The sequence below is a fragment of the Ambystoma mexicanum genome, chromosome 9, assembly GCF_040938575.1.
Source record: "Ambystoma mexicanum isolate Mex_15411 chromosome 9, UKY_AmexF1_1, whole genome shotgun sequence".
Lineage (NCBI taxonomy): Eukaryota > Metazoa > Chordata > Amphibia > Caudata > Ambystomatidae > Ambystoma > Ambystoma mexicanum.
This window is the reverse complement of record NC_090931.1, coordinates 602,091,064-602,114,840: the sequence shown is the minus strand read 5'-3', so window position 1 is coordinate 602,114,840 and position 23,777 is coordinate 602,091,064. Positions and strand designations below refer to the sequence as shown.

Below are 23,777 nucleotides of genomic sequence, written 5' to 3'. Positions count from 1 at the left end.
ACCCATTCTTAAGTTCTGGGACCAGGCCTATTTGCAGGCCTGCTTCAATTAACTCTCATCAGTATGCGCTGCCACCACACAGAACTTAGACAATAGAACGGGGCGGATCCATGCAGCCTTTGATGTTTAATTAGGCTGACCATGAGAGGAGGAAGGTGTTGCTCTTTTCCTCTGGATGTTTTCGTGCCCCCCTTCGCTGTCACCTGTCAAATAAATGTGACAGGAAGGACTGCACCTGTAGGCTGTGTCCCCCAGAGTACAATGGACTATGTGTTTGTTGTGTGGCGAGCATTACAAATTGTGTGCGGATTAGCCCCACAGATTTTTGGAAACTGATCTCCCATCATTCAATTTCCTATCAAATCAAAAAAGCCCAGGCGAGCGCACACTCCCCGTGCGGATGTTTGAATCCCTCAGAGAATGCATGCTGGGAACAGGTATGTCTCCCGGGGTGAGCTCCTCAGGATATCCACAAGAAGGGAAATTGCACCACCATAATATGCGATATTTGTACATACCAAAATCGCTCCCCCAATAGCAGACCATATTTCCCCCTCTAGTGCCTCCAATGAATTGAGCCAGCCGTCCTGCACAACATCTGCTAGGATGGCTATGCCTTTTGCCTCCAAGCTCCCTAGGTGTCCCACTTTGCGCAGCTCATTCAGGTGTGCATTGTGCCAGAGGGGCTGGTCAAGGGTTATTCTACCACCAGGCAATATTGTCCTTGATGGTTCTGGAGGAACAGGGGAGCACCTGTTTGGAGGAGACTTTCATAGAGATAACTTGTCTACAGACCTCATCCGGTGCTATGGACAAGAAAGAGGAGAGCAGGAGGGAAAGGGAGAGGGGGCCAATGGAGCCCTGAGAGCTGGGGAGGGAGGAGGGAGGTGAGTAGAGGAGAGTGAGGACAAGACGTCCTGAATTTTGGTTATGAAAAGGGAGGCCAGTGAAGTATAGAGGATCAGGGATGGCAGGGGAGAAGTGGAGACTGCAGTAGGATTGGCAAGTTCCTTGCAGATTTGAAACAGTCTGCCTCAGAGATGCAGTCTTGGATATGGGCCCTCTTCTTCGAGCGGATGGAGAGTCTGCATTGCCTTGGGAGCAGTCAGCAGGCCAGTCTGTCAGAGGATGTGCCTGATACCCGCCACTTCCACTCGGCAACTCTGCACTTGTGTTTCAGAGAGGCTAGGTCGGATTCATACCAGGTGTTGCGCTTGGAGGCAGGCTTCATGCGGATTATCATGACTGGTGCAAGGATGTCCAGGGTGTTGGTGATAGAGAGGGGAAGATTGGCAAGGGCAGAGTCATTGCGGGAGTCCATGGCAGGGGTGAGATGGGAAATGGATGTGGTGGCAAAAGCAGCAACTGACACTCGCTTCATCGGACGAATGGCAGAGGAGACTGGCAGTGCAGACACAGGCTTAGCCGGGGGACCTCTGAGATCCAGGTGAGAGGACAGGAGAGCATAGTCTGACCTGGAGAGAGGTGTAGTGAGGGGGTTAGAGATGGGGATGTCTTCCGAGATAAGAGCATCCAAGTTGTGGCCGGCTGAGTGCATCTGACCGGACGGATGAATGGTGAGGGAGGGAATGTCACAGAGGCTGCAGAAGAGTCCAGTGGCCGAATCAGGAGAGTGAAGGTGGATACTGAAGTCTCTGAGAAGGGGAAGCTTGGAGGAGGGGGCAAGAAGTGAAGAGGTGAGGTCAGACCACTCAGAGAGGATGAGGGATACCAGACCAGGTGTCTTGTAAATGGTGGCAAGAGTCAACAAGAGGGTTGGAGAGACACCAAGCCTGCAGATGAGGCATTCAAAGGAAGAGTAGGTCTGAGTGGGAATGATAATAGCAGGGACCCATTAAGGGATGATCAAGGCCAATCTGCCTACAGTCCTGTTGGGCCTGGGCTTATAGTGGAACGTGTAGCCCTCAGGGAGGAGTGTGTCAAAAGCAGTGACAGATCTGGCAGTGAACCACGTCTCAGTGAGATCTAGAACGTCATGGGCAAAGTCTTCAAGAAGGAGACAGATATCAGAGGAGTGTTAAACAGCACAGCAAGAGTTGAGGGTAGTTAGGTGAAGCTGGTTGCCACCTTTCAAGGTCTTACGAGGAGGGGTACAGGGATGTGATACGTCTGTCGGTGGTAGAGAATGGGCAAGAGGGGTGGCAGACAGAGGAATTTCATTCGAAGGGAGGACGTTGGTGAGAGGCGTAAAATGCATATCAAGAAGGAGGTGTTTGTGCTGAGATCCCTGGGCCACAACAGTGCCATTCTGATAGACATTAATGATGCACCTCGAGGATAAGAAGCATGCCAAGAGTACTTCCCATCTGGTGCCACCATTAATGGGCGACAAAGAGAAAGGGGAGAGGCAGTGGAGTAACTTTGCTGAAAATGTTGGGGGGGACCTGACATCTGTAGAAAAGGTGCCCCAGCCAAATGAATGGGGACAAAATGGTGTGCGATGAAAGTAGGGGGGACAGACACCCCTGTCCCCCCATAAAATTATGCCCATCGGGAGAGGACAGAGACAATGTGGCGAGTCCATAGGTTCAGAGAGGAAGCGAGAAAGAGGAGGTCTATGACAGTCTGCCTGGAAGAAGCATTTACGTAGAGGTCTGCGATGGGCAGGCCTGGATTGGAGACCAGGAGATCTTTTTTGATCTTTTTCCTTCCAGGCTTCGGGAGAGATGTAGGATAGGTGATAGAGTAGTAGTTAGAGTAAATAGGAGAGATGGAGAGCACCATGGAGCGAGAGAGCAGAGAGATGGAAAAACTGCAATGCACGGAGAAACTGCACACTGCACGACGGACTCACCAGCCACCAGGTGGCCTAGCAGCCAGCAGACAAGTCAGGTGCACAAGACATCCCCGATCGCCGAAAGCAGGGTGGGTTGCTTGATGCACAGAGAGTTTCCACTTAGAGATGCTTGGGGTAACAGGGCCTCCCACGCTTTCCAAAGAGGTGTGCTGAAATTAACCACAGCAGCAACTGCAAGCACAGCATCGGGCTTGCAAAACGCCTTCATCGCATTTTCCTGTATGCACAGTTTCCTCAGACTTCTCTGTCAGCCGCTTTTTCTTGAAGCATCCCTGTCACACCTCCCACTGTTTATCATGGGGTCACACTCCTCTTCTTCTTCCTTCTTTCCCATGCCACGGTGGAGGGGATGTGTCCCCAGCAGCGGAGTATGGGGTTCCCAACGACACACCTACTGTCTCAGACCAGGCCTGTTCACTTGTAGGGAATCACACCTACCGAACCTCATGCAGCACTCGCCTATGCGCCTTCTGAGCAGATCACAGCCTCCTTGCAGCGAGCCTGGGGTCCTCGTTGATGATACGGCCAGCTTCTGTGGAGGGCTTATGTTCCCTGCAATCGTGGTCTAGCCAGCCCAGAAGCAGTCCCTCGGCTGCAAAAAGCAGCAACTGAGGGAGCACCCAGTGGTTACACAGAGCTGGCTCCTCTGCTCCGCCATAATGGGTGAGGGTGCCCCCTCACCCATTGTCAACACTGGTACATCCTCAATTAATCTATCCACAGGGTCTGTGTGGTTGGAGATGTAATACTGTTGACTCTGAAGTCATGTACATGAACTGCACGGTTGGTAATGCAGTGATTATGAGTCCTTTAAGAGAACCATAGACATGTCCTACAGTCAGAGGCGTTGCTAGGGGGGCTAAGGGGGCTGAGGGGGCTATAGCCCCGGGTCTTTTGATTGTAGCCCCGGACAGAAGCACAGGAGCTACAACCAAAAGACTAGCTAGTCCAGAGTATCGACAGTCCCAACATTAGTGTAATCCCGGATCTTTTCAGACCTAGCAACACCTCTGCCTACAGCAAAAGGCTTCCAGGGTAGCTCAGTGGATTGAGTGACTGTTGCTAAGATGTTATATATTGAATCTATTAATCATATTAAGTTCTGCAATTCCTTATAAAAAAAACAAGTGCTATGAAGTGGGTTTGGCATGGGTTGGGTTGGTTGCTTGCTTATTTAAAGTTAGGCTGGGGGCGGGGGAATTCTGCTGCCATAGTGAACATCAAAAGTTGGCACCCATGAGCCTGCAGTTTAGTTTCCTAATAACTGCTGGGAGCACAATAGAAGCATTTATTTGTCACAAATGAAGAGGCACAAATATCACAGGGTACTTGTGTGATAGTGTTTAAGTAAACACTGTTTAAAGAAAAACTAGCGGGTGCAAGTTTAAGAAGCATCAGTTTGGAAATGTCTCACTCCTACGCCCCCCACACCCTTACGAAAGTGTAAGCCCAGCATGTAGGAAGCCCGCTTTTAAAGGGGATGGCCTCCACCCCAGTGATATTCATAGTCCATTGATTACCGTATTAGTCAGAAAGAACACAGGCTCGGCAAAAGAACTGCAAACGCGCGAGCGAATGACGACTGGGCTAAGGAACTTCTGTATGACGCCTGGATAGAGTTCTTTGCTAGAGGGAGTGGGGCAAGCCACCAATTGGTGGGGGTGGGGCAAAGCAGCAAATGGGGGGCAATTGACACCCTTTTCCCCCTCTAGGGACGCCTATGGTGATCATCTTGTCTCTCTAGGTCGGGAGGAGTGTAGCACTCACCTGAGCAGTGGCTCCATCGGACTTCCTTCCCCGGGGGCGTGACTTCCCTCTCGGAGGCTGGCGGGATCCGTCTCTGCTGTCAGCGAAGCTCTCTGTCATCTCACCGGGGGGCGGGGCTCAGAGGGGAGGGAAACAAGGCAGAAACTGACGGAAGCTGCACAGCCTCTGACAGAGAGACAGCAAAGATCAGCTTCCCGAAGTGACAGCAAAGAAGAGAGCCCCCTCGTACAGAGCCTGGAAGCCTGAAGTGACCGGGGCTGGGGAGACGGAGCGGGCTCAGAGTCACCTGGCGACCCAAGCACAGACACTCACCTGGGGGACGGGAGCAGCGCTACAACTGTGAGAGGAAAGGCGATGCAGGCACCCATGAGAAACAAGACTCCAGGGGAAGGGAGACGCATGCTCTCGGGTCGCTAGAGCAGCCCGAGGGGAAAGAAAACCGACCCCCTGGGATCTGGAGTGACACCCCGAGCGCCGGAGACTTTAAGGAAAGCGGTAGATAACCTGAGCTGCAGGTAGGGGCGCCTACCGAGACCAGCTAGAGTAACAACGAAGCAACACCCCCAAAATCCGAGCCAAAAGTACAGGCGTGTACAAGAAAGCCCCCACACGGAGGGGGGTGTGGGCGATAAACCAGGAGTACCCGTTGCCGGGAGGAGTACAGCCGCAACCACCGCCAACAGGTAGAGGCAGCGCAGGACGCGCGCCCGAAAGGTTCAGGGGCCGAGCCACAAGCCTCCCTGCGCAGGTGGGGCTGCAGGCGCCCCGGGGGAGCTGCGTGCGGCATGTTCGACCCCGGGGAGTTCGGTCTCTGCTGGCAGGAGCAGTTCCCGGGCTGCCCTCCCCCGTGCATGGAACTGCATTCCGTGCCGGACCTGGAGCGGGAGCTGGAGAAGTGTCGAGGGGCCCTGCGTCTCCTGCAGCAGCAGCTGGAGCGGGAGACCTTCCGCCTGCGGTACCTGGAGGGGGCCCTGCGAGGGTCCAGAGAGGGTCTCCCCGTTGATCCCCAGGAGATGGCGCCCTTGGAAACAGTCGGGCCCTGCAGCAGAAGAGAAGAGGCGACTGGGGGAAACGGAGCTGCCGAGAACTTCGAAAGTTCTCTTGAAGAAACTGGAAAATACGTTGAAAAGCTTCAAGTGGCTGACGAGCAGGCGATCAAAGAACAGCCCCCTATTGACGGGGAGAAACACCCACCGTCTCCAATTGACAGAGAGCAGTCGGGGCTGATGAGTGAGACTGGAGAGCAATCGGAACCTGTGATGGCTGTCAACGAAGAACCGGGGAACTTGGAAGAGCCGAGGGAGAGTTTGGGGCAAGAGGTATTGAAGGAGACTAAGGACCAGCCAGGGGCACTGGTTGAGATCACAGAGCAACCAGAGTTCACGGGGGCGGCCAGAAATCGCCCAGAGCCACTGGGGGAGGTGCCGGGGAGCTTAGAGAAGACCTCCCTTCAGCCACAGCCAATGGGCGAGGTGAGGGAACAGCCGGATCTGCATCCTCGGGAAGTGCTCACTTCCATACCTAGGACTCCAGAGGAACCACAAAATGCTAAAATCAAGGCCGAGTCAGGTAATGAAATGCAGCCCGTGCCCCCAGAGGAGATCTATGCCCCAGAGGATATTCCAGTGATGATCGAGGTGCCACCTCAATTAGAGGACCCAAGGGCGCAACCTCTGTCCACCAAGGAAACGACTGACCCGGCCGAGGGCACGGCGCAGCTACCAGGGGATGCTAGCGACCTCCTACTTGCCACCAAGCAAATTAAAGAATGTCTACCGCCTCCTGACGTTACTATGCAATCTGAAGAAGGCTTTGTGGTGCATAGCATGGACTCTAATTTTAGAGAGCATGCTTCTCCAATTGAGGAGCTGAGACAGCAGCAGCCTTCCCTGCCGTCACCACACATCTCTGAGAAGCCTGTCGACCCGGACTTCTTGAGTTTTGATGATAGTGAAGATGAACAGGGGCACCTTGATCTGAATGACCGGTTTGTGCGGGGCTACATGCTCCCGCCCATTGGTCGGCGCAGGCCCCGTGACCATGATGCAGACCATGGCAGAGGGCGGACTAGCAGTCCACACCGCTGGCCAAGAGCCACCGGAAAGCATCAGCCACATGGACACCACCAGAAGCGCCAGGATTCTGAGGAGAAGGAGGAACCCACCACCAAAGCCATTGGTAAGCAGCCGTCCAAGGTAGCTGCCCACGCCAGAAGCACCAGGGAGGAGGCGCACGCAAAGGCCTCGCTGTCCAGCTCAGTCACTGCACAGGCACAAGACAAGGCACCTGTTTTGGCCCCTGGGCATCAGCCCTCTGAGGAAGAGTCTGTGGGCCATGCCATCAGGGAGCATTTTTTGAAAATTAAGCGCTTCCTCCATGTATCCACCATCGACTCATACTGCCTGGACACCCCTGGCAGTGACGAATACAACAGCTCTGACCATGAAGACTGGACAGCAGCAGGTAAGAAGGGCCTTTTGATCACATTTTCCCTTGAGTATGGGGCGCACGTTTTTCCTCGAATACGGGGCAGTCCAAGTGTAGACAATTACAGAGAAAGTCCTTATGCATCCTGTATTGCATGTGTTTTTTTTTTTGGTTGTTTTTTTCTTTTTTTTTTTTTAAAGAGACCCCTTAGGTCACTTCATTCTTTGTACAGTAATGGAACAGAACACAGGCTATGACATTGAGTGGAGCTGGGATCTATTTAGCTCCTGCTTCTGTGTGTTTATGACATCTATAATTAAACATTAGGACACATCTATACAACCTTTAATGCATAAGGGGTCATAAATAACGGGCAGACTGCATCTTCTGTGGATGTTAGATTTGCGGAACGCTATGTACTAGCTCCTGATTCCCCAGTGGTGACTCCTGATCACTGGTTAGTGCAGGATACCCAGGAGCTGCTTTTAGCTCCTGCTCATCTAATCTTAATCTCGATCCCTGAGAAACATTTCCTGTAGCGTTCCGTTGGGTGCACTAGAAGGTGAGCTTGGATTAACGATCTGTTGGATCGACCCTCCATCGTATCGCAATTTTACTCTTGAAGCAAAAAAAGCACGCCATTTATAATGTTCAAATGTGCTGCAAAATTTCTGAAAAACTCCCATAAAACACAAAATGAAGTATTTTAACTATGTGGATTCAATTTAAATAATCATCTAGACAAATCTAATGTCCACAGCACTAGTGTTCCTGAGCCCCAAACATAAGGAAATGACACCCTGAATAAGGACAGTACATTTAGTAGCTACCTATTACAATGTCATTGTTTGGCAGCGTTCCATATTGCAACAGAGCCGGTCCAAGTTACATTTTGTTGGGGAAAGGGAGTGGAAAATGGTGTACATTGCAAACAGCCAGAGTACAGTACATTCCTCATTAGTAAGTATACCTAGATGCAAAGAGGGGCTTGAGGGGCGGAGCTCAGGTGCTGTCCTGATCATAGCCCTTCAGAGTTTGCAGGGTGGGATCACTGGGAAAGATCTCCATTCATGCCAGATCTGTTTGAACCTTTCTGGGGTTAGGTTGTCTGCTCCTGCAGACCTGGATGGTACAGTAGGCATTTAAGAGGGCTGCTAAGTATCTATGATTCTTGCTTTTGGATGTTTTGGCAAGTAGTGCATAGTCTATTGTATGTATGGGATTTATAAGGTACACACCTAGCTGGGAAGCAATGGAACACTGCAGATGATGGACGCACCCCGGGGGTTACAAGTAAGGGTGCAGGAGTCGCAGAGAAACTGAGATGTCTGGTGGGAGCAGAGGGGGGTGGGAGCTCCAGAGGGAGAACACCGGGGTTGAGTGATGCCATTAGCAGTGTTGTCTTTGATGAGCAGGGTTTTCAGCTCCTTCTGCAAATGGCCTGTTTCATGTCCCCCCTCCTCCCTTCCCTGTTGCATTGTCCTTTGAAGAGAATTCTGGATTCCAATTGCAGCCAATAGAGGATCTTCTTTCCATGGGTAAATGGTATCGTAATTTAAGGGCCAAGATCACTCTAGCCATTCTGTTTTGGATGGGTAGGGGTTGACAGATCTGATATGTGTTCATCTCATTTACATGCTTTTACAATAGCTGTGGTTTAAGAACCCCAGGGCTCTGGTCAGTTCTATCTTTTCAGTCAATTCTGAGTATGGTGTGATCTTATGTAACATGGCCACTGTCCAGGAGTTAGGCCTAGGTTTTTTAACTTCTTGAATGGAATGTGAGGGGAACAAAGTGATCCCAGCTACTTGGATGGGGGCACAGAAGAGCGGGAGATCCAAAGAGGGAACTTTCCATTTTGCTACTGTTTGGATAAAAATTGGTATCCGTCAACCAATCTTGAACCTCCTGTAGGTATGTGGGGATTGTTTTGAGATGAGTTTGGTTTCTGTCCAGATTAAAGGCAGTTTGGGAGTCATCTACATAGAGCTGAAATCTAGAAGAGAATTGATTGAGAAGGGACTTTAAATATATATTAAACAAAAGTGGCACTTGGTTGGACCCCTATAGGACACATCCTTTTCAGAGGTGCCAATTTTAATCTGACCTGTTGCAACTGTCGCTCAGGTTGAGCATCCTTTGAGGAATGCCAGCACTGGACCTGGACTTAATTTCCTCAGAAGTTCATAGTCTCTCAATAAGGCAAGGGTGGTCTCTTGTGCATATGCTGTGGATTGATCTAGATGGATTAGTATTGTGGCGGTGTTGGCATCTGGGCACATAATTGTCTTGCGAAAAACAAAGACAGTAACCATGCTTCCAAAGTGTTTTAAACCTGATTTTACAACATGTAGAAGGTCTAAGGATTCACTGTTGTCTGACAGTTGGACTGTGATTATCTTCTTCAGTACTTTTGCCACAAAATGACGTCACAAGAAGAAACAACGCCTGAAGTTTGCTACTTCCTCTCTTTGCCTGCTAGCATAAAATAATAAGCAGAAATAGAGGAATGGCATGGATATATTAAGTACTGGAAGAGGACCTACATTTACAATATCTTTATTTTATTGAAAAAACAATAACCATGTATAAATCGCACCTTTCCATACAAAGACAAATTTAAAATTATTATTGACGTTCACATCGTCTGTTACCAAAAAAAAAACCTTTCAATTGCCACTAATGAATACAAAGCAACTTTGAAAAAGATCGGTTCATGAATTCACTTAAACAGAACCTTATATTCACTTGCTTGGCACATATGATTCAATCGCAACGCATAACCTCTGACATGTTTCTGTCCTATAACTTTAGTTAAGGGCATTCTTCAGGGGTATTTTTTGCGAATACACTCCTCTATTCAAAAGTGGACATTTCTTGCATGGTGGCAGTTAATAGCCAACAACATAAAAAAGGAATTAATCTACACAAAAAAGTGCATTTCTACTTCATAGTCTAAAGGATGTATTAACGTAACGCCGATTAACACTGTTTTCTTTTCGAAGGATTCACACTCAAACCAATAGTATCAGGTTAGCCCATATTATTAACTGTGTTAGGTAGCAATTTCAGTGTTTAGTTTGTTTTAGCATCTTTGTCTTGTATCTGCTACAGGGTTTCGATACTGTATATGAAGCCTGAGGGACTTACTCTACTTTCTCAGCCACGAGTCTGCCTGTTGTCGATGGAGGCATGAACTCGCTAGTCTATAGGCGATTTAGCACACTAGCAAATGTTGCCCAGCCCACAAGGTTTTGGGCTTTTTTGTGTTTAGTAGAAAATCTGCTGAATGCTAATAGTAGTGAACTGAAGATAAAAACACAGAAGCGGTCGTAAATGCTGTGCCTTTCTTGCCATTGCTCAACACTTCCCTGGTGAATAACAAGAAACCCTGCTTAATTTCAGTGAACCCATTAAGCTATAGAACCATATCCTTCTGTTAACATGTTTCTGAACAGTTAATCAATTTCCATACTAATGTTCTATTGTGAACTCCAACATAGAATGTGCTTAACATTCGGAAGAGTTTAAAAAAAAGAAAAAAAATTCCCAGTAGAGGATTATGCAGCATAGAAAACAGGTAAATACTTAATCTTCATTTTCTGGAACGTTTTGTTGCAAGTGTGTCCAAGATGACCCCAAACATTTCAGTGTTTGGTCTCTGATACTGTTGCAGCAGGTTAGAAGAGATTCAGTAAACTAGCGTGCCTTTGAAATGCATTACCCAGGAGCCATGATATGATATGCTATGATAGGTTATTTATAACGTGCTTAATACCCAGAGGTTTCTAAGCGCGGACCCGGGTATCGAACCTGTGTTGCTCCATGTCGTCTTGCTTCCAAGGGGAGCACGCTGCCGCTGAGCTATCCTCCCAGGAGCATCATCCGCGAACCTGCTCCGCCTAGGCCTGTCTGTTTTAAAATAAGTTTCACAGTCTATTGTGTTTTTGTTATTTTTTTACTTTGTCTTTTTGTTGTATTTATTAGGACTTTTATCATGCTGGGAGGGGTAGGAGGAGGGACCAGAGACAGTTGCTCTGGCCCCTTCTTTTGATTACTTTTTCTTCTGGTCAAAACACTTAACTATACATTCATCCGCATGGTCACTATCACTCACACTTCTGTTTGAATTTCCCTACATTTTGCGTTAAGTCTGTACCTTTTTGTCTCCCTGACTTTTCCTACTCTTCCCCCTTGGCCAGTCTCCTTGACCCCCATTTCCTTTTCACCTCCAGACCATGGTCTGGTAGCCACCCAGAGAAGTGCCATAATGCACTGCCAACCGGACAAGGCTCAGTGCTTTAAGACCACTGTCGTGGTGATGTGTCTCGGGAGGATAGCTCAGCGGCAACGTGCTCACCTTGGAAGCAAGAAGACACGGAGCAACACAGGTCCATCCCGGGTCCACGCTTAGAAACCTCTGGGTATTAAGCGTGTTATAAATAACCTATCATACCATAAAAGAAGAACAGCAGCATTAATCTGATTCCGGTGTTAATGGATCTGCCATTATGTTGTGTCAGAAGCAGCAATAGCGAGGTTTTGCCAGGCCTGATCGACATGCTGTCCGTTGCTTCCCAAATGAGCATTAAGACAAACTACTGTGTCCTCCCGCCAATACAGTAAGAACACACTACAGTTGCAGCCACCGCTTTTCAGCCAAAACTAAAATATCTGGACTGGATGAGCTACTTATCTATGACGTGGGTCAACTTGCGGGTACAGGGTGAATATTTAATCTGAGGCAAAAATAAAAATGGGTGAAATGTGAGCCACGCTGCCCCTTTAGGTCTGGTTCAGTCCTTTGCTCAATAAAGCAGTAGACCTGGGCTTGTACAAAAGATTGTTTAGGATATGTGCAAGGCCACGCTAAGTCGGGCTTTTCGGAAAGTTCCGAATTAGTATTCATGGGAGGGCTAGTAGATCACGGTTGCTGTAAAAGGGCCTTTTCATTTTGAGTGCTGTACCCTGCGTCGCTTTGGTGCACGGGTACGATTTCCTCTGCCATGTTGATAAAAACTGATTGAGCGGGGCTGTCTGCTGAAAGTGGTGGCATTGTGTTCCATGGGGCCCTCCTTGCCCTATGTTTGAAAAGAGGTAAGACTGATTCACATATTCATCTCCTATCCAGCGGGGTCTTCCCAAAAGCAAAGCTATCTCCAGCACTTTGACTAACACTCAGTGGCGGTTCCATGTTCCTTTGCCGAAATGGTGATTTACTTCGAAGGCATTAATTTGAAATTTGCCTTCACTCCCATTCCTAGCCCACACCCTTCCCCATCCCATTTTTGCCCCTTAAACTACCACTATACATAAAAAGTCGAAGTGATGCCTTCTAAAAAAAATACTTTGAAGTCATTTTGTGCATTTAAACAACGGGATACCCTGGGTGGCCTGACATTGTATGTATTCCTAGTCTGATGGATTCTCTGTTTCCTTGCGGGACATGTGCCTGCTACTCGAGGTTGCTGGGCCAGCCACACAAGACTTATCCTTGGCCTCAAGCCCAGGCACAATATCTCTCCAGCCCTGAAATCTCTCCACTTGCCCCCAGTGGCTGCAAGGATCAAGTTCAAGACCCTTTGCATTGCTTTCTCGGGCCGGGGCCCGCACTACATACAATGCTCTTTCAAAATACCTTCCTTCTCTAGCCCTTCGCATAGCTACCTCCTAAGTCTGAGGGTCAGACGTTTCTCCAGGCAGAGAGTGGGGGGTAGATCTCTCTCCTCTGAAGGTGCCTCCCTCTGGAAGGGACTCCCTGCCCCTCTCATACTTTAGTAGGACCACCTAAAGTTCCGGGTGGGGGTTGGTCGAGTGGGACCCCCATACTTTTTTTTGTTTTTTGTTTTTGTTTTTAAATGGGTTCGATTCAGGATTTCATTGGTAACCTGAAAATTAAATCATGCAATGTTAGGGTTTGGGTGCATTTTCCAATTTCATTGCTAAAGTTGAGATGGCCCTTCCTAGTGCCGGCAACTGAAAGTTACACCCAGTGCTCCAGATAAGATTCGGAAGTGGGAGTATTTTACTCCCGATTTTTAAAAGTTGTGAGTAAAAACATTTTTAGGGAGTAAAAATGTAAGTCCAATTCCCAATGGGAGTATTTTTTTTATAAGCGTGTGAAAATGCTTTCACTGGAAAACTGAAATGTTTTTGTAATGATTATTTCTTTATACCTAGTTATTCATGCACATTAAAAGATACACGTTTACTTTCTTTCGATCAGGCAGTTATAATAGAAGTTTCTTCCTATGGTAGTACATGCACTACTGGTAAAACCATGTCCATGGCACCAGGTTCTTTGTGTCTGTCTCCTATTTTTTTTTCGCCCATGTATTTACTTCCTATTATACTTTTTGGGGAGTATTTGCCCAGTTTTAGGGAGTAAAAGTGCCCGGTACACCCCTTATCTGTAGGGCTCGTTACACCTGTCCTCCTCCCATGGCGATATTCACGTTTTCTGAAGGGTGGTGGATTATTAGCCTGGTTGGTGGTTTCTGAGCCAATGGTGCAGCTTCTAAGCAGTGGGTGACTAGTTCCTGTCCACTAAGCTAACAGCAACAACGTTTTCAAACATTTTTAGATGTAAAGCACTACACGTGGCACATGAACAAGATACTACTCTACAGTATAGGCATGGAAACCCTACCATTATATACCTAATGCCATGGAAAAGTTGCTCCATTATGTTCCTCGTTATCACAGTAGAGTTGCCTCAAGGAACTACTTTTCTCTATTAAACAGGCTCAAAAGGTAATTGCTCGATTTCCAATTTGTTAAACCGACTTCACTGCAGGAAAGTATATATTGCTTAAGAACTGGGTGAATACTTGTGAATCTGTGAATCCTGCGAGTGATGTAGAGTGGGTAAGTCCCTATGGTGAACCTGCCTCAGTGGCACTGTTTCCTCCCGAAGCTCGCACACAACAATTTGCGTCCCTGGAGAGCACACAGGCTTCATCATAGCCCTCACTGTCACCAGAGGCATAGCCAGGATTGCCTAACTAGTAGGGCCTGAAGCCTATGTAGTTGGGCCCACTGCAGTGACATTAACATCTATAAATGCCAACACAGTGCTGATGAGTGGGCATTTACAGATTCTAGGGTGGGCCTTGCCCGCTCAGGCCCTACCCTTTCTACTCCTTTGCGAGCTCCTACTGGACGAGCGTGCTACCCGAAACCTGTGGGCTACCAAACATTTAGCAGTGCGACCCTCGTGCACATCTCCATCTATTACTGTGGAGCTTACAGTCCACACCAGTACTGACAGCAAGCAAGTCGATTCTCATTGATTGTGACTTTTACTGAATGTTTAGGGCATTCACAACTTAAGTCAGAAAGAAAGTCTCGAACATTGTGGCTCAATTCAAAGCCTTATGTAAACAAAATGGCTTGAAAAAAATCACACTAGCCTCAATACACAATCTTGCCTTAAGTGATTTAAATCCGACACTTCACCTAAGTCAATGCCTAGCGTGTAATGCACAACTGAAACCCTTATTTATTTGTGTCTAAAAGTTATTTCATTCTGAACGACGTACCACTTATATCATGCCCCTCTCTTGGAAACCACCCCGCCCCCCCAGTCTCACTGAACCAGGAATCGGGCTGGTTTGCAAAGTTAAAAGATTTATTTATGTAGTTCGCAATATAATCACACTATGTTTAATGGACATACAATGATCACCAATGGGGTGAGGTAGCACTAAGCAATCTATTTAATCACAAGGAGTAACAATGAGGAAAAACAATGCAGCACAGAAATAATACTTTTGTGGGTTTGTGTTCAAATGAAGTATCAATGTGGTTACTATTTCCCCCTGCACATCCCTCAACCCTCCAATAGGCAATATAAAGAGATGGAAGGTGAGAGAACAGGTTTCAGTTATGCAGAATTCAAACAAGAATGTCGATCCCAATTTTCCCCCAGCAAACATAAGAGAGAAATAGAGTTGATTGGCAAACTGTCAAAATGGTTTTAAAGTTGGCTTTTGAATGGAATGGGTGAAAAACACTAACTATGGCTTAAATCACTGAAATTGTTTAAATTCTAATGGGAGCCGCTTTATATAGTTACAGGCAAACACTATTAATGATTTGATAGCAAGAAGCAATGTGAAAACTTAAAATTGAGGTCGGGTGCAATTGAAAGCTGTTCTACACGTGTAATGTTTTGCCAAAACGAAATGTGCGGCAAACTTTTCCGTGTGCGGTAATCGCGATGGCCGGAAAGCTATAGGGATTTGAGATGCGGATTCTGGTTCTATGGTAAGCTGTGGATGTTAGCTACAAGCAGACGTTTACATTTTGTTTCTAGCATTACAATTGAAGAAGTTATGGACGTTTTTGTGGAGGTCGTTTTTTTTTTTAGATAGGCGCAAGAATGAGAAAACAGGGAGGCACTTTCAAAAGACAGGATTTCTTTACACTAGGGGATGACTATGAAGAAGCAAATACCACACGGAAGCACCGCCACTGGATCAGGTTTTTGCCTGCCGAGGAGCTTGCCTTCTTCAGATGAAATATATCAGCGCAAAGATATTTTTAACACTACTAGTACAGAAAGAAGATAGTAGGGATATTATAGAGAGTTCAGGCAATTCAAATTTTTTTCCAACAATGCAGGTTCTGAAGACGGGATAGGATGGATTTAGATAGGGATTGGACTATGGATAGTACATATGCTAGTGACACAGTCCTATATTATGGAGCAAATCGCAAGCGTCAGGCGAAGAAACAGCTGACAGCTTGACAGAGTCCTGAAAACAAAGTCGTCCTCCGAGCGAGCGGAAGAAGGAAGCGCGCTCGCAGCTGCTGTAAGTCACCGAGGAGGGAGCCGGAAGCCAAGGTGAGCGTTGAGTGAATGAAAGGAAGAGTGGATGAACAGAAAGGCAAACGACCGTGCTAACGGTGTCTGTGATGCCTTTCCAACAGGGGCTGAGCCCTAATGAGGCTGGAACACAACCAGCACCAATGGGGGCGTGAACTGGAGACCTCCTTTCTGGAGAGCAATAGAGAAACGAATAGAGAGGATTGAGAGACAATTTGAGACTTTAAGGAGTTGAAGATGAGTGATCCCTAGGAAAACAGTTTCCACAGAGAAAAAGACAATAGAGTCCCATCTCCTGGAGAAAAGTCCCGAACACTGTTAGCCTCAACAGAATGGTTCGTAACTACAAGTAAACAGAATCTTTGTTTTTTTTTTTTAAGTATGGAAAAGGGAACGGCACGTTGTCCCCTATTTTCCCAGAATTAAAGAAGCCTGTTGTTTCTACAAATAAAAGTCAGTAAGTCTGAAGTGTTGAAGGCTGGTCTTCTCATTTCCTGGTCCCTACAGTCACTTAGATGTCAGACATTAGATTTCAGTGGCACAAGTTTACAGTTTTAATGCAGGCTTTTGAAAAGAGTCATTCAGGCGGCCGCTGGTACTGTGCCCAGAGTTTGACAGATCCCAGAGGCAGGCACTTTGGCTGTGGGTGTTTTGATGACAACTTTAGCTTTTCTGGACATTGTATGTTCATAATGATTTCTTGAATGAAGTAAATTGTGCCCCCAGCAAGAATATTGGATGTTTGTGGGTGTTTCATACCGGCATTCTGTAGTTTCAGCAACCAAGAAAAAGGATTTAAATGCAATATTTCGGATTCCTTTCAGTAAAGCACTGCTTTTCATCTGTGCTCCATTATTACTTGTTGGGCAGCCCAATGACATGTTTCAGGAGTGAGGTCTCCATTCCACCACTGACCACATGCATGGTAGATTTGTCAATCTTGTTTGGTCGTGGTTTTTGATCGATTGGACCAAGTTGCTTGGGGTCCGTCGAGGATCTAATGACTCCAGTACATTAGTGTACGTCCTGCTTTTACAAACGTGCAGGTCCTGCGTAAAGTGTTCTTTACCATTGGATACATGCTCGACATTGATATCGAGGCCAGTGGAGGATTAATCCTTTTGGTTCTTGTCACGATCCTAAGAAATTGCATCTTGGGGATCGAATTCTGGCCCATACAAGTTTAAAATAGGGCGGAGCACTGTTTTCTTGCCCGACGTCCTGAAGAAGGTCTCTGACCGAAACACGTGTCGACGTTTGTCTACGAGCAAGACATCTGGTTAAACATCATATCAGCCATATAATGACACCTGATATTATGGACTGGGTCATTGTTGAACATATTAATGAAATACAATAATAGAGTGGATGCTCTGCAAAATATTGAATGTGGGGTATAACATGTTTTTTTAGATAGATTGGTGAGTGTGTGTGGGATATGAATGAGGAGAGGAATTGTTCAATTTTTAAAAGTACTTAAGAATCTAAATATATATGTTTTTTGTAATGAAGTATTTGAAATAAAATGTGATATATTCTTATTGTGCCAGAGTCAACCCGTTCTACTGATCCAATATATAGTTTTGTGCTGCATAATACCTGAAGGATCAGGGACTATAACGCAGGTTTACCCCTTTATTTTTCTTTTTGGTAGATTTGGCAGCCATCTTTTTGTGCTTCGTAGAGCGCAATTTTCATAGGTTTTGGCGCGCAAAGGGTTTTTGCAGCCATTTTGATGATTCTGGCACCACCAGCACACAGTGATGCCGCAGGGTAGAGAATAAGTGGGTAAATACATCCCACAATTCTGTGAGGATAAAAGTGACCATTTGATTAGATACTTTACCGATAGATAAGCTTCCGTTGTGTTAGATTGGTTAAGTCTACATTCAGACATAGGCGCTCTTTTTGGTGAAGCCAAACAACACCGACAGGCTGTGTATCTCTCTGCACATCCATCCCTTCCCTATCTTCGCTCTGATGCCAAAAGCCTTGCCTCATTAGTTATGGTACTTAGCGAGGGCTGTGTGATCGGCTCATGTGAAACACTCATTTTATTCTGTATAGCTGGTTGGTTGAAACCAACTGTATAATAAGAAGGCAAACCATACTCATTTGTAATTTTTTGGGGAAATATTATTCTCTTTCTGGCAGGCTAATTGAGCAATACAAAAACCCCAGACCCACTGTACCTGTTAAACCCATTCCACGGTTAAGTTGGGAGTGGGCACTGGGCTGTGGGTTTGAGTGACCGGAGTTGTGGTGTGGGCTCAGTTTGTAGGCCCCCAAAAGGCCACCTCCAATTCGTTTCTTTGTGTGTGTGATCATTAGTGCTCCAGTCTTATCACTTCAGTCAAGCTAACACAGGGTTTGACAAAGATGGTGAGGACTTGATGGTTGGGTGGTGCTAAGTGCCGGTCCTCAGGGATGCTGGATTATCCAGAGGATCTGGAGTCAGACATTTTAAACGAAGCTGGGTCAGGGTCAATTTGATTATGGAAGAAATGAGGGAGAAGAGTAGTTGGCAGTAACATTTTGTTTAGAAGTAGTGGAACGAATATTACAATGGGGATCCTACAAGGGGCGTGACATACATAGAGGGGTACGGCATCCCTGCTCTTCCCTGCCTAACTGCATGTTCTGCACTCATCCAATCAGTATTGTGTGCTGTAATCTTGACTCTGGAACAGGGTTACGAAAGGCTACAGCATCCTATAATGATTACATGGTGCAGTCTGGGGAAGATACAGCAGTGCCGATGAACTGTATCCTTACTCGCATACCCAACCCTTATCTAGAGCATTCATTTGTTCACCCTTCAGTTAAAAATTAAAAACAAGTGGTGCTCTGCTACTTGCAAGGCAGACAATTACCCTAGGGTGCACATGAATGTATTTCATTGCCATCCAAGCATTACATGTATTCAAATATATAAGTAATAGTATGACTGGTAGTATTAATTAAATCAATTCCTGGAGTGGGTGGTGGCCAAGAAGTTCGAAAGGAGGAGATCTAATAATGCCAGGGTAAGCAGGTAGAAGTATAAGCAACTGAACTGTGTAAAAAAAAAAAAAAAAAAAAAAACTATATTTGAGGTCATTTGGGTAGTGATATTGCTAATATTTTTGTATATAGCCAAACGTGCGTCCATATTATCCATACAGTTGGAGGTAGGGATAGGAGTTGCAGTAATTACTATAATTTGTGTGGGCCCGTTAAAAAATTGCACAAAAGCATTATTGGTGTAAATTAAAAAATACTGCCTTAGATGCTACGTGAAGTAGACTTGTCTTCACCTACTTTGATATTTATTTTTCCCCCCAATGGTTTGCACAGTGCTGTCTGTTGCCTTTCGGCTGCTTCAAAGTGTTCTGAGACCCCGATGAGATGAAATAACTCAAATCACCCAATGCTACTTACTGTATAAGACCATATGATTATGTTACTGCAATTTCCATAGGCCCTGAAAGCTCTAGATAATATAAATCATAAAATCTGCTGTCCCACCTTACAGAAACCTCCATCAAAGCCCTCCACCAGCTTGGTTTCTTAGTATCCCTCTCTCACAGGGTGGTTGAAATAGAGATCCACTACCTTCGCAATTAATGACATAAACGCAGCATATCTGTTTTCCTTGTAGAGCTGCAAATATAGGGAATCCCCAACAGTGCCTCTGCTCTCGGCACTGCTTTGCAACTTTGCCACACTTTCATTTTCAAGGAACCAATAGAACTCTGCATTTCCCTGGGTTCTCTAGGGTATGAAGAGTCTGTTTTGTTTTCTTCACATCATCTTTGTGCGTGTGCTGTGTGGCAATGTGCAGAAATGTTTATGGATGTATTCATTTGCTAGGGCGGCACAAGTGGTTTAATGCCCCCTAATATGCAGTCTCATCCCACAATTCTGGGCAATAAATGCAGTGTATTTAAAAACCTAGAAATGTATTTAAAGAAATGACTCCAATTCAAACAAAAGCGGTCTCCAGCTGTACACCAAGGAAATCACTACAATGTTCGAGATGGCTAAGCAAAAAGTCGACAAAACTAATTTTTCACTGCCTATATGAATCTTGCTATTTCAATTCACACAAGCAATCCTTTCCACAATTAATTATAGGGATATATTATACCCTAAACGATGCTAGGCATTTTAAATTCACTCCTTCTAGGATTGTTTCTAAGTAAAACCATCTACTTGAATGATAACATTGCCACTTTTTGGCCAGCGTGTGCACTCATTGATATAAAGCCATTCCCAAACTCTTCAAAAACACTTGATTTTCTCCAGTATCAAAACAATTGTGGTATTGGAGAAAAATGTACTTGTAAATTGACATTTAGAAACCTCTATTTATTCAACCTAGCCCCCCTGTGTAATTGTGGGGTTGTGAATGTATTGGCTATGTGCAGGTCATTTAAGTGTAGGCAAGAACACATTACAGCTGACCCCTACAGGTTTGGATTAGGAAAATAATGCTGGCAGGGATTCCCCGCTCTTTTCTGAACACATACGTGTGCTGTCTTTTCAGGATATGTATGTGCAACTTTCTGTGAACATATGTGTGCAACTGTCGATCTATATGCGTGCATCACTTTCAGTGTACAAGTGTGTAGTTTTCAATCTATTCCTATTTATTTGTCTTCAGCTCTATGTGTTTGGTCTGAAGATGGAATCTTCTTCAGAGACGGATACCACATTAAGGTACCCTAGCCCATTCACATTATACATGGGTCTGTCTGCCTGTGCATTTCAAGGTAATGGACTGCAGGGGTTTACCACGTTGCACGATTTTCTATGAATAGAATTAATTCTCTGTGGGAATTTCGGTTGCACAAACATATAATTTATTAATAGACTTGCAACTGCTGAAAATCTGCATGATATCACAGACAAAAATGTGTCATTACTACACTGTGGTCTGCACGTTTCTATGTTGACAAAAGCCAAGGATTCCATTTAATCATGCTCAATTTTACAAAAGCAATATGCATTCAATGCACAAAATACTGTCAGTTTTATGTCACACCACTCAATACAAAATGCATTGGGTTTTAAGGAAATTACATCTCACATGTTGTTCAATTTATATGGGAAACACTGGGCATTTTATTTTACACTGCACCTGTGTCTTCGTCAAGTGAACACTCCCTTGATTCCCAGCCCTCTCTTCCATGGATTGAGAATGGAAAGTACATAGGGACTATTTGGAGTTATTTTGGGGTTTCTATACTTCCATTTCAGACATGGCTTCTCATTTTGGGGACACAGTTTAGACCCTCAATCTGGGGCTGATGCCTCGCCAAGGCCCTTTTCCTGCTGGCCTCTGGAAATCAGTTTCCAATATGGGTTGACCTCTGGAAGGGCTTTTGTCTCCAGCCTGCCTAGGAATTAGACATCAGTTGGTGTCTACTCCCCATCCATCTCCAGTTCTACAGGCGATATCCCAAAATATTCTTCAATATTAATCCTTCATATTTTCGTAATCTTCCTCCTCCCTGTGTACATTCTATTTTATATCTTTTAACTCCTCCCCTGATCTTGTGACTGGGGTGTGGCTTTCACCAGTCCCATGATCAGAAGGGAGGGGGTTAAACCCGGTACTAAACTTATGAAAAGGTATTTCTTTCATGCCACATAACTTTGGATGTGTGCAAAATTAATAAAATCAGTATCTTCATATTCTGTAGACCAGTGCACACAATCTTATGTGCTGATTGTCCATAAGCAATGCATGTTTCCAGAGATTATAATTTTTCTTTTCATCTCCTGATGAATTCATTGCACCGCCCTAGGTGCGTCTTCTATGGGTTGAAAAAAATGTTTGGCTATACACTGTAATTTGTTTTAAGCTGATGGACCCTTGCATGATGAAGATATTAATTTTCAAATGATTAAAGTTTTGGGTTTAAAATGCAACATGTAACTTCTCATGCCCCCCGAGACCCTCCTGCATACCCGCTTTCATGACATGGATACATATCAAGGCAAGGTTTCTTTTACCTGTTCAGAGGTCAATAAGCTCACTTGAGGTAAAAGATTTAATGAGAACCTTAGTTTGATGAATGCGACAGACCTCTTTTGAAGTTTATCTATTAGGCTGGAAAATCTGTCAGTTTTCACTGTTTTAATGTGAAAACCAGTTTCAGCACGATGGATCAGGACCTGTGTGGCCTCATGCTTTGCATTGAAGGTACATTTTCCGTCAGTTCAAGTTACTTCCAGCAATATGTTTGAGCACGTCCCATTTCACATTAAATAGATCTCAACAGTGTTGAAAGGGAAGTTAAAACACAGCAACAGACAATAGTACTATGAAGGAGACTTTAGTTCTACATTACATTTCACATTATTTCGGTTAACCACATTAGATACCAAATACAGTCATTGAAAACAAATCCAGTTCTGATAACACACAAATTACATTGATTTTCATTGTGCTGGGGACTCAGGTCATCACTTTAATGAAATCCCAGGCTTTTGCATGTGTGTTCTGATCTTCAATAAATGTTCTGCAACCCGCTGAATCTTGTGATGACAAAACACACTTTTCTCCACATGGTTCAGTTCCACTTCCATGTGCCTTTTTCCACATGTCTGTTCCTATTAATGAGGCAATAGTTGAATAAATGTGTGATTTTCATTTGTGTCTTTAACACATGAAATCAGGCCTTTTTGCTTAAATGTAGAACGTTTCAACCCAAATACTCACAGTTCTAAGCACATCTTCAGCATTGACAAGCTTGTCTCTAGAATTACATTTAAAGTCTTAGAGATGGTTGCAGTTTATATGGTTCTCTTTTACTTTGTTGAACATTTTCACGGGTCTGCACTACTATTCACATTTCACAGTGGCACCTCTTCCATCATGACAGTGAGCAATATGTGCAGTCCAACAGCAGGCATCATTTTGTGAATGGTGCCTCTCTCGCTCTTTCACAAACACTTTCTGTTGTCAATTATTTTAGGCCATTTTACTTTGCTCAAAAGTTTCTTACAAATGTCAAACGTGCACAGTACCCACACAAGAAGCCTTTGGCACAGAGCCCACCTTCATCATCTCTCTAGGCCAGTCTGCCACTATTTGATATTCACACAGGGTACCCTGCAGTGGCATCCCACCACTATGGGCAGCAGGGTGCTGCCCCCTCGCTGGAGTGGCTGGCAGCGCAGTCCACCTGTATGATTTGTTTGCATGGGGACTGCACTGCCTTCCTCTGAGCAGGGGCGCACCCCCTGCTACACAATTTTGTTTCGTTGCAAAGCCCTTTTGGTTACTCAATAAAAGTAGTATGTAGTAATGACAGCGGGGTGTCAAAATACTGGCCGAGCCGCATCTCGTTGTTATTCTAGCAGCATAGACATGCTGACTGACAGGAGAAAATTCCTCTCCTGTCAGTGTGTTTATATTGCAGAGAGGAGGGGAGGGCCACCTGGTCCGCTGTGGTGGCGCAGTCACATTTGGAGGATTAGGCCAGATGTAATGTGTATCTGGGTATGTATGTACGTACGTATGCATGTAGGTGTTTTTGCTTTTATGTATACGTGCATGCAAGGAGTTGTTTTAATATGGTTTTAATGCCTGGGTGAAAGTGTTGTATGTGAGTGTGCCAGCTCACACCCCTAAATTTAGCGGCCCACTGGGCATCTAAATTTAAGGGTGGAAGCTTTTGGGGACATGACATTATTTTTTGCTTTTATCCCTGATGCGCAGTACATGTACATTACTGTGCATCAAGTGTAAAGCCAATATAAGTTTTATTATATGGATAAAAGGCTACCCACAACACTTATCATGTTTCCTTTACCCTTCAGTACGTGGCTACACTTATCTACATTCAATTTAGCTAGTCTAGCCATGTAATAACACTGGTCATGTTTGCTATACCCTTGATGCACAGTACTCAAAGGGAAAGCAACATAATAAGTGTTATAATG

At 45.4% G+C, this 23,777-nt stretch overlaps 2 protein-coding genes across 2 annotated transcripts in view; one reads left to right on the top strand and one right to left on the bottom strand.

Annotated features, from left to right (window-relative positions):
* The window catches only part of LOC138488341 (uncharacterized), a 230,897-nt gene extending 226,268 nt beyond the window's left edge, over nt 1-4,629 (bottom strand). Inside the window, exon 1 of the mRNA XM_069615240.1 lies at nt 4,586-4,629. The gene's annotated coding sequence lies outside the window, so the exon portion shown is untranslated. The remainder of the gene's footprint in view (nt 1-4,585) is intronic.
* Nucleotides 4,630-4,744: 115 nt separating this feature from the next.
* The window catches only part of ABR (ABR activator of RhoGEF and GTPase), a 1,582,060-nt gene continuing 1,563,027 nt past the window's right edge, over nt 4,745-23,777 (top strand). The window contains exon 1 of the mRNA XM_069615233.1: nt 4,745-7,048. Coding sequence (XP_069471334.1) covers nt 5,371-7,048 — 1,678 coding nt within the window. The 5' untranslated portion in view covers nt 4,745-5,370. The remainder of the gene's footprint in view (nt 7,049-23,777) is intronic.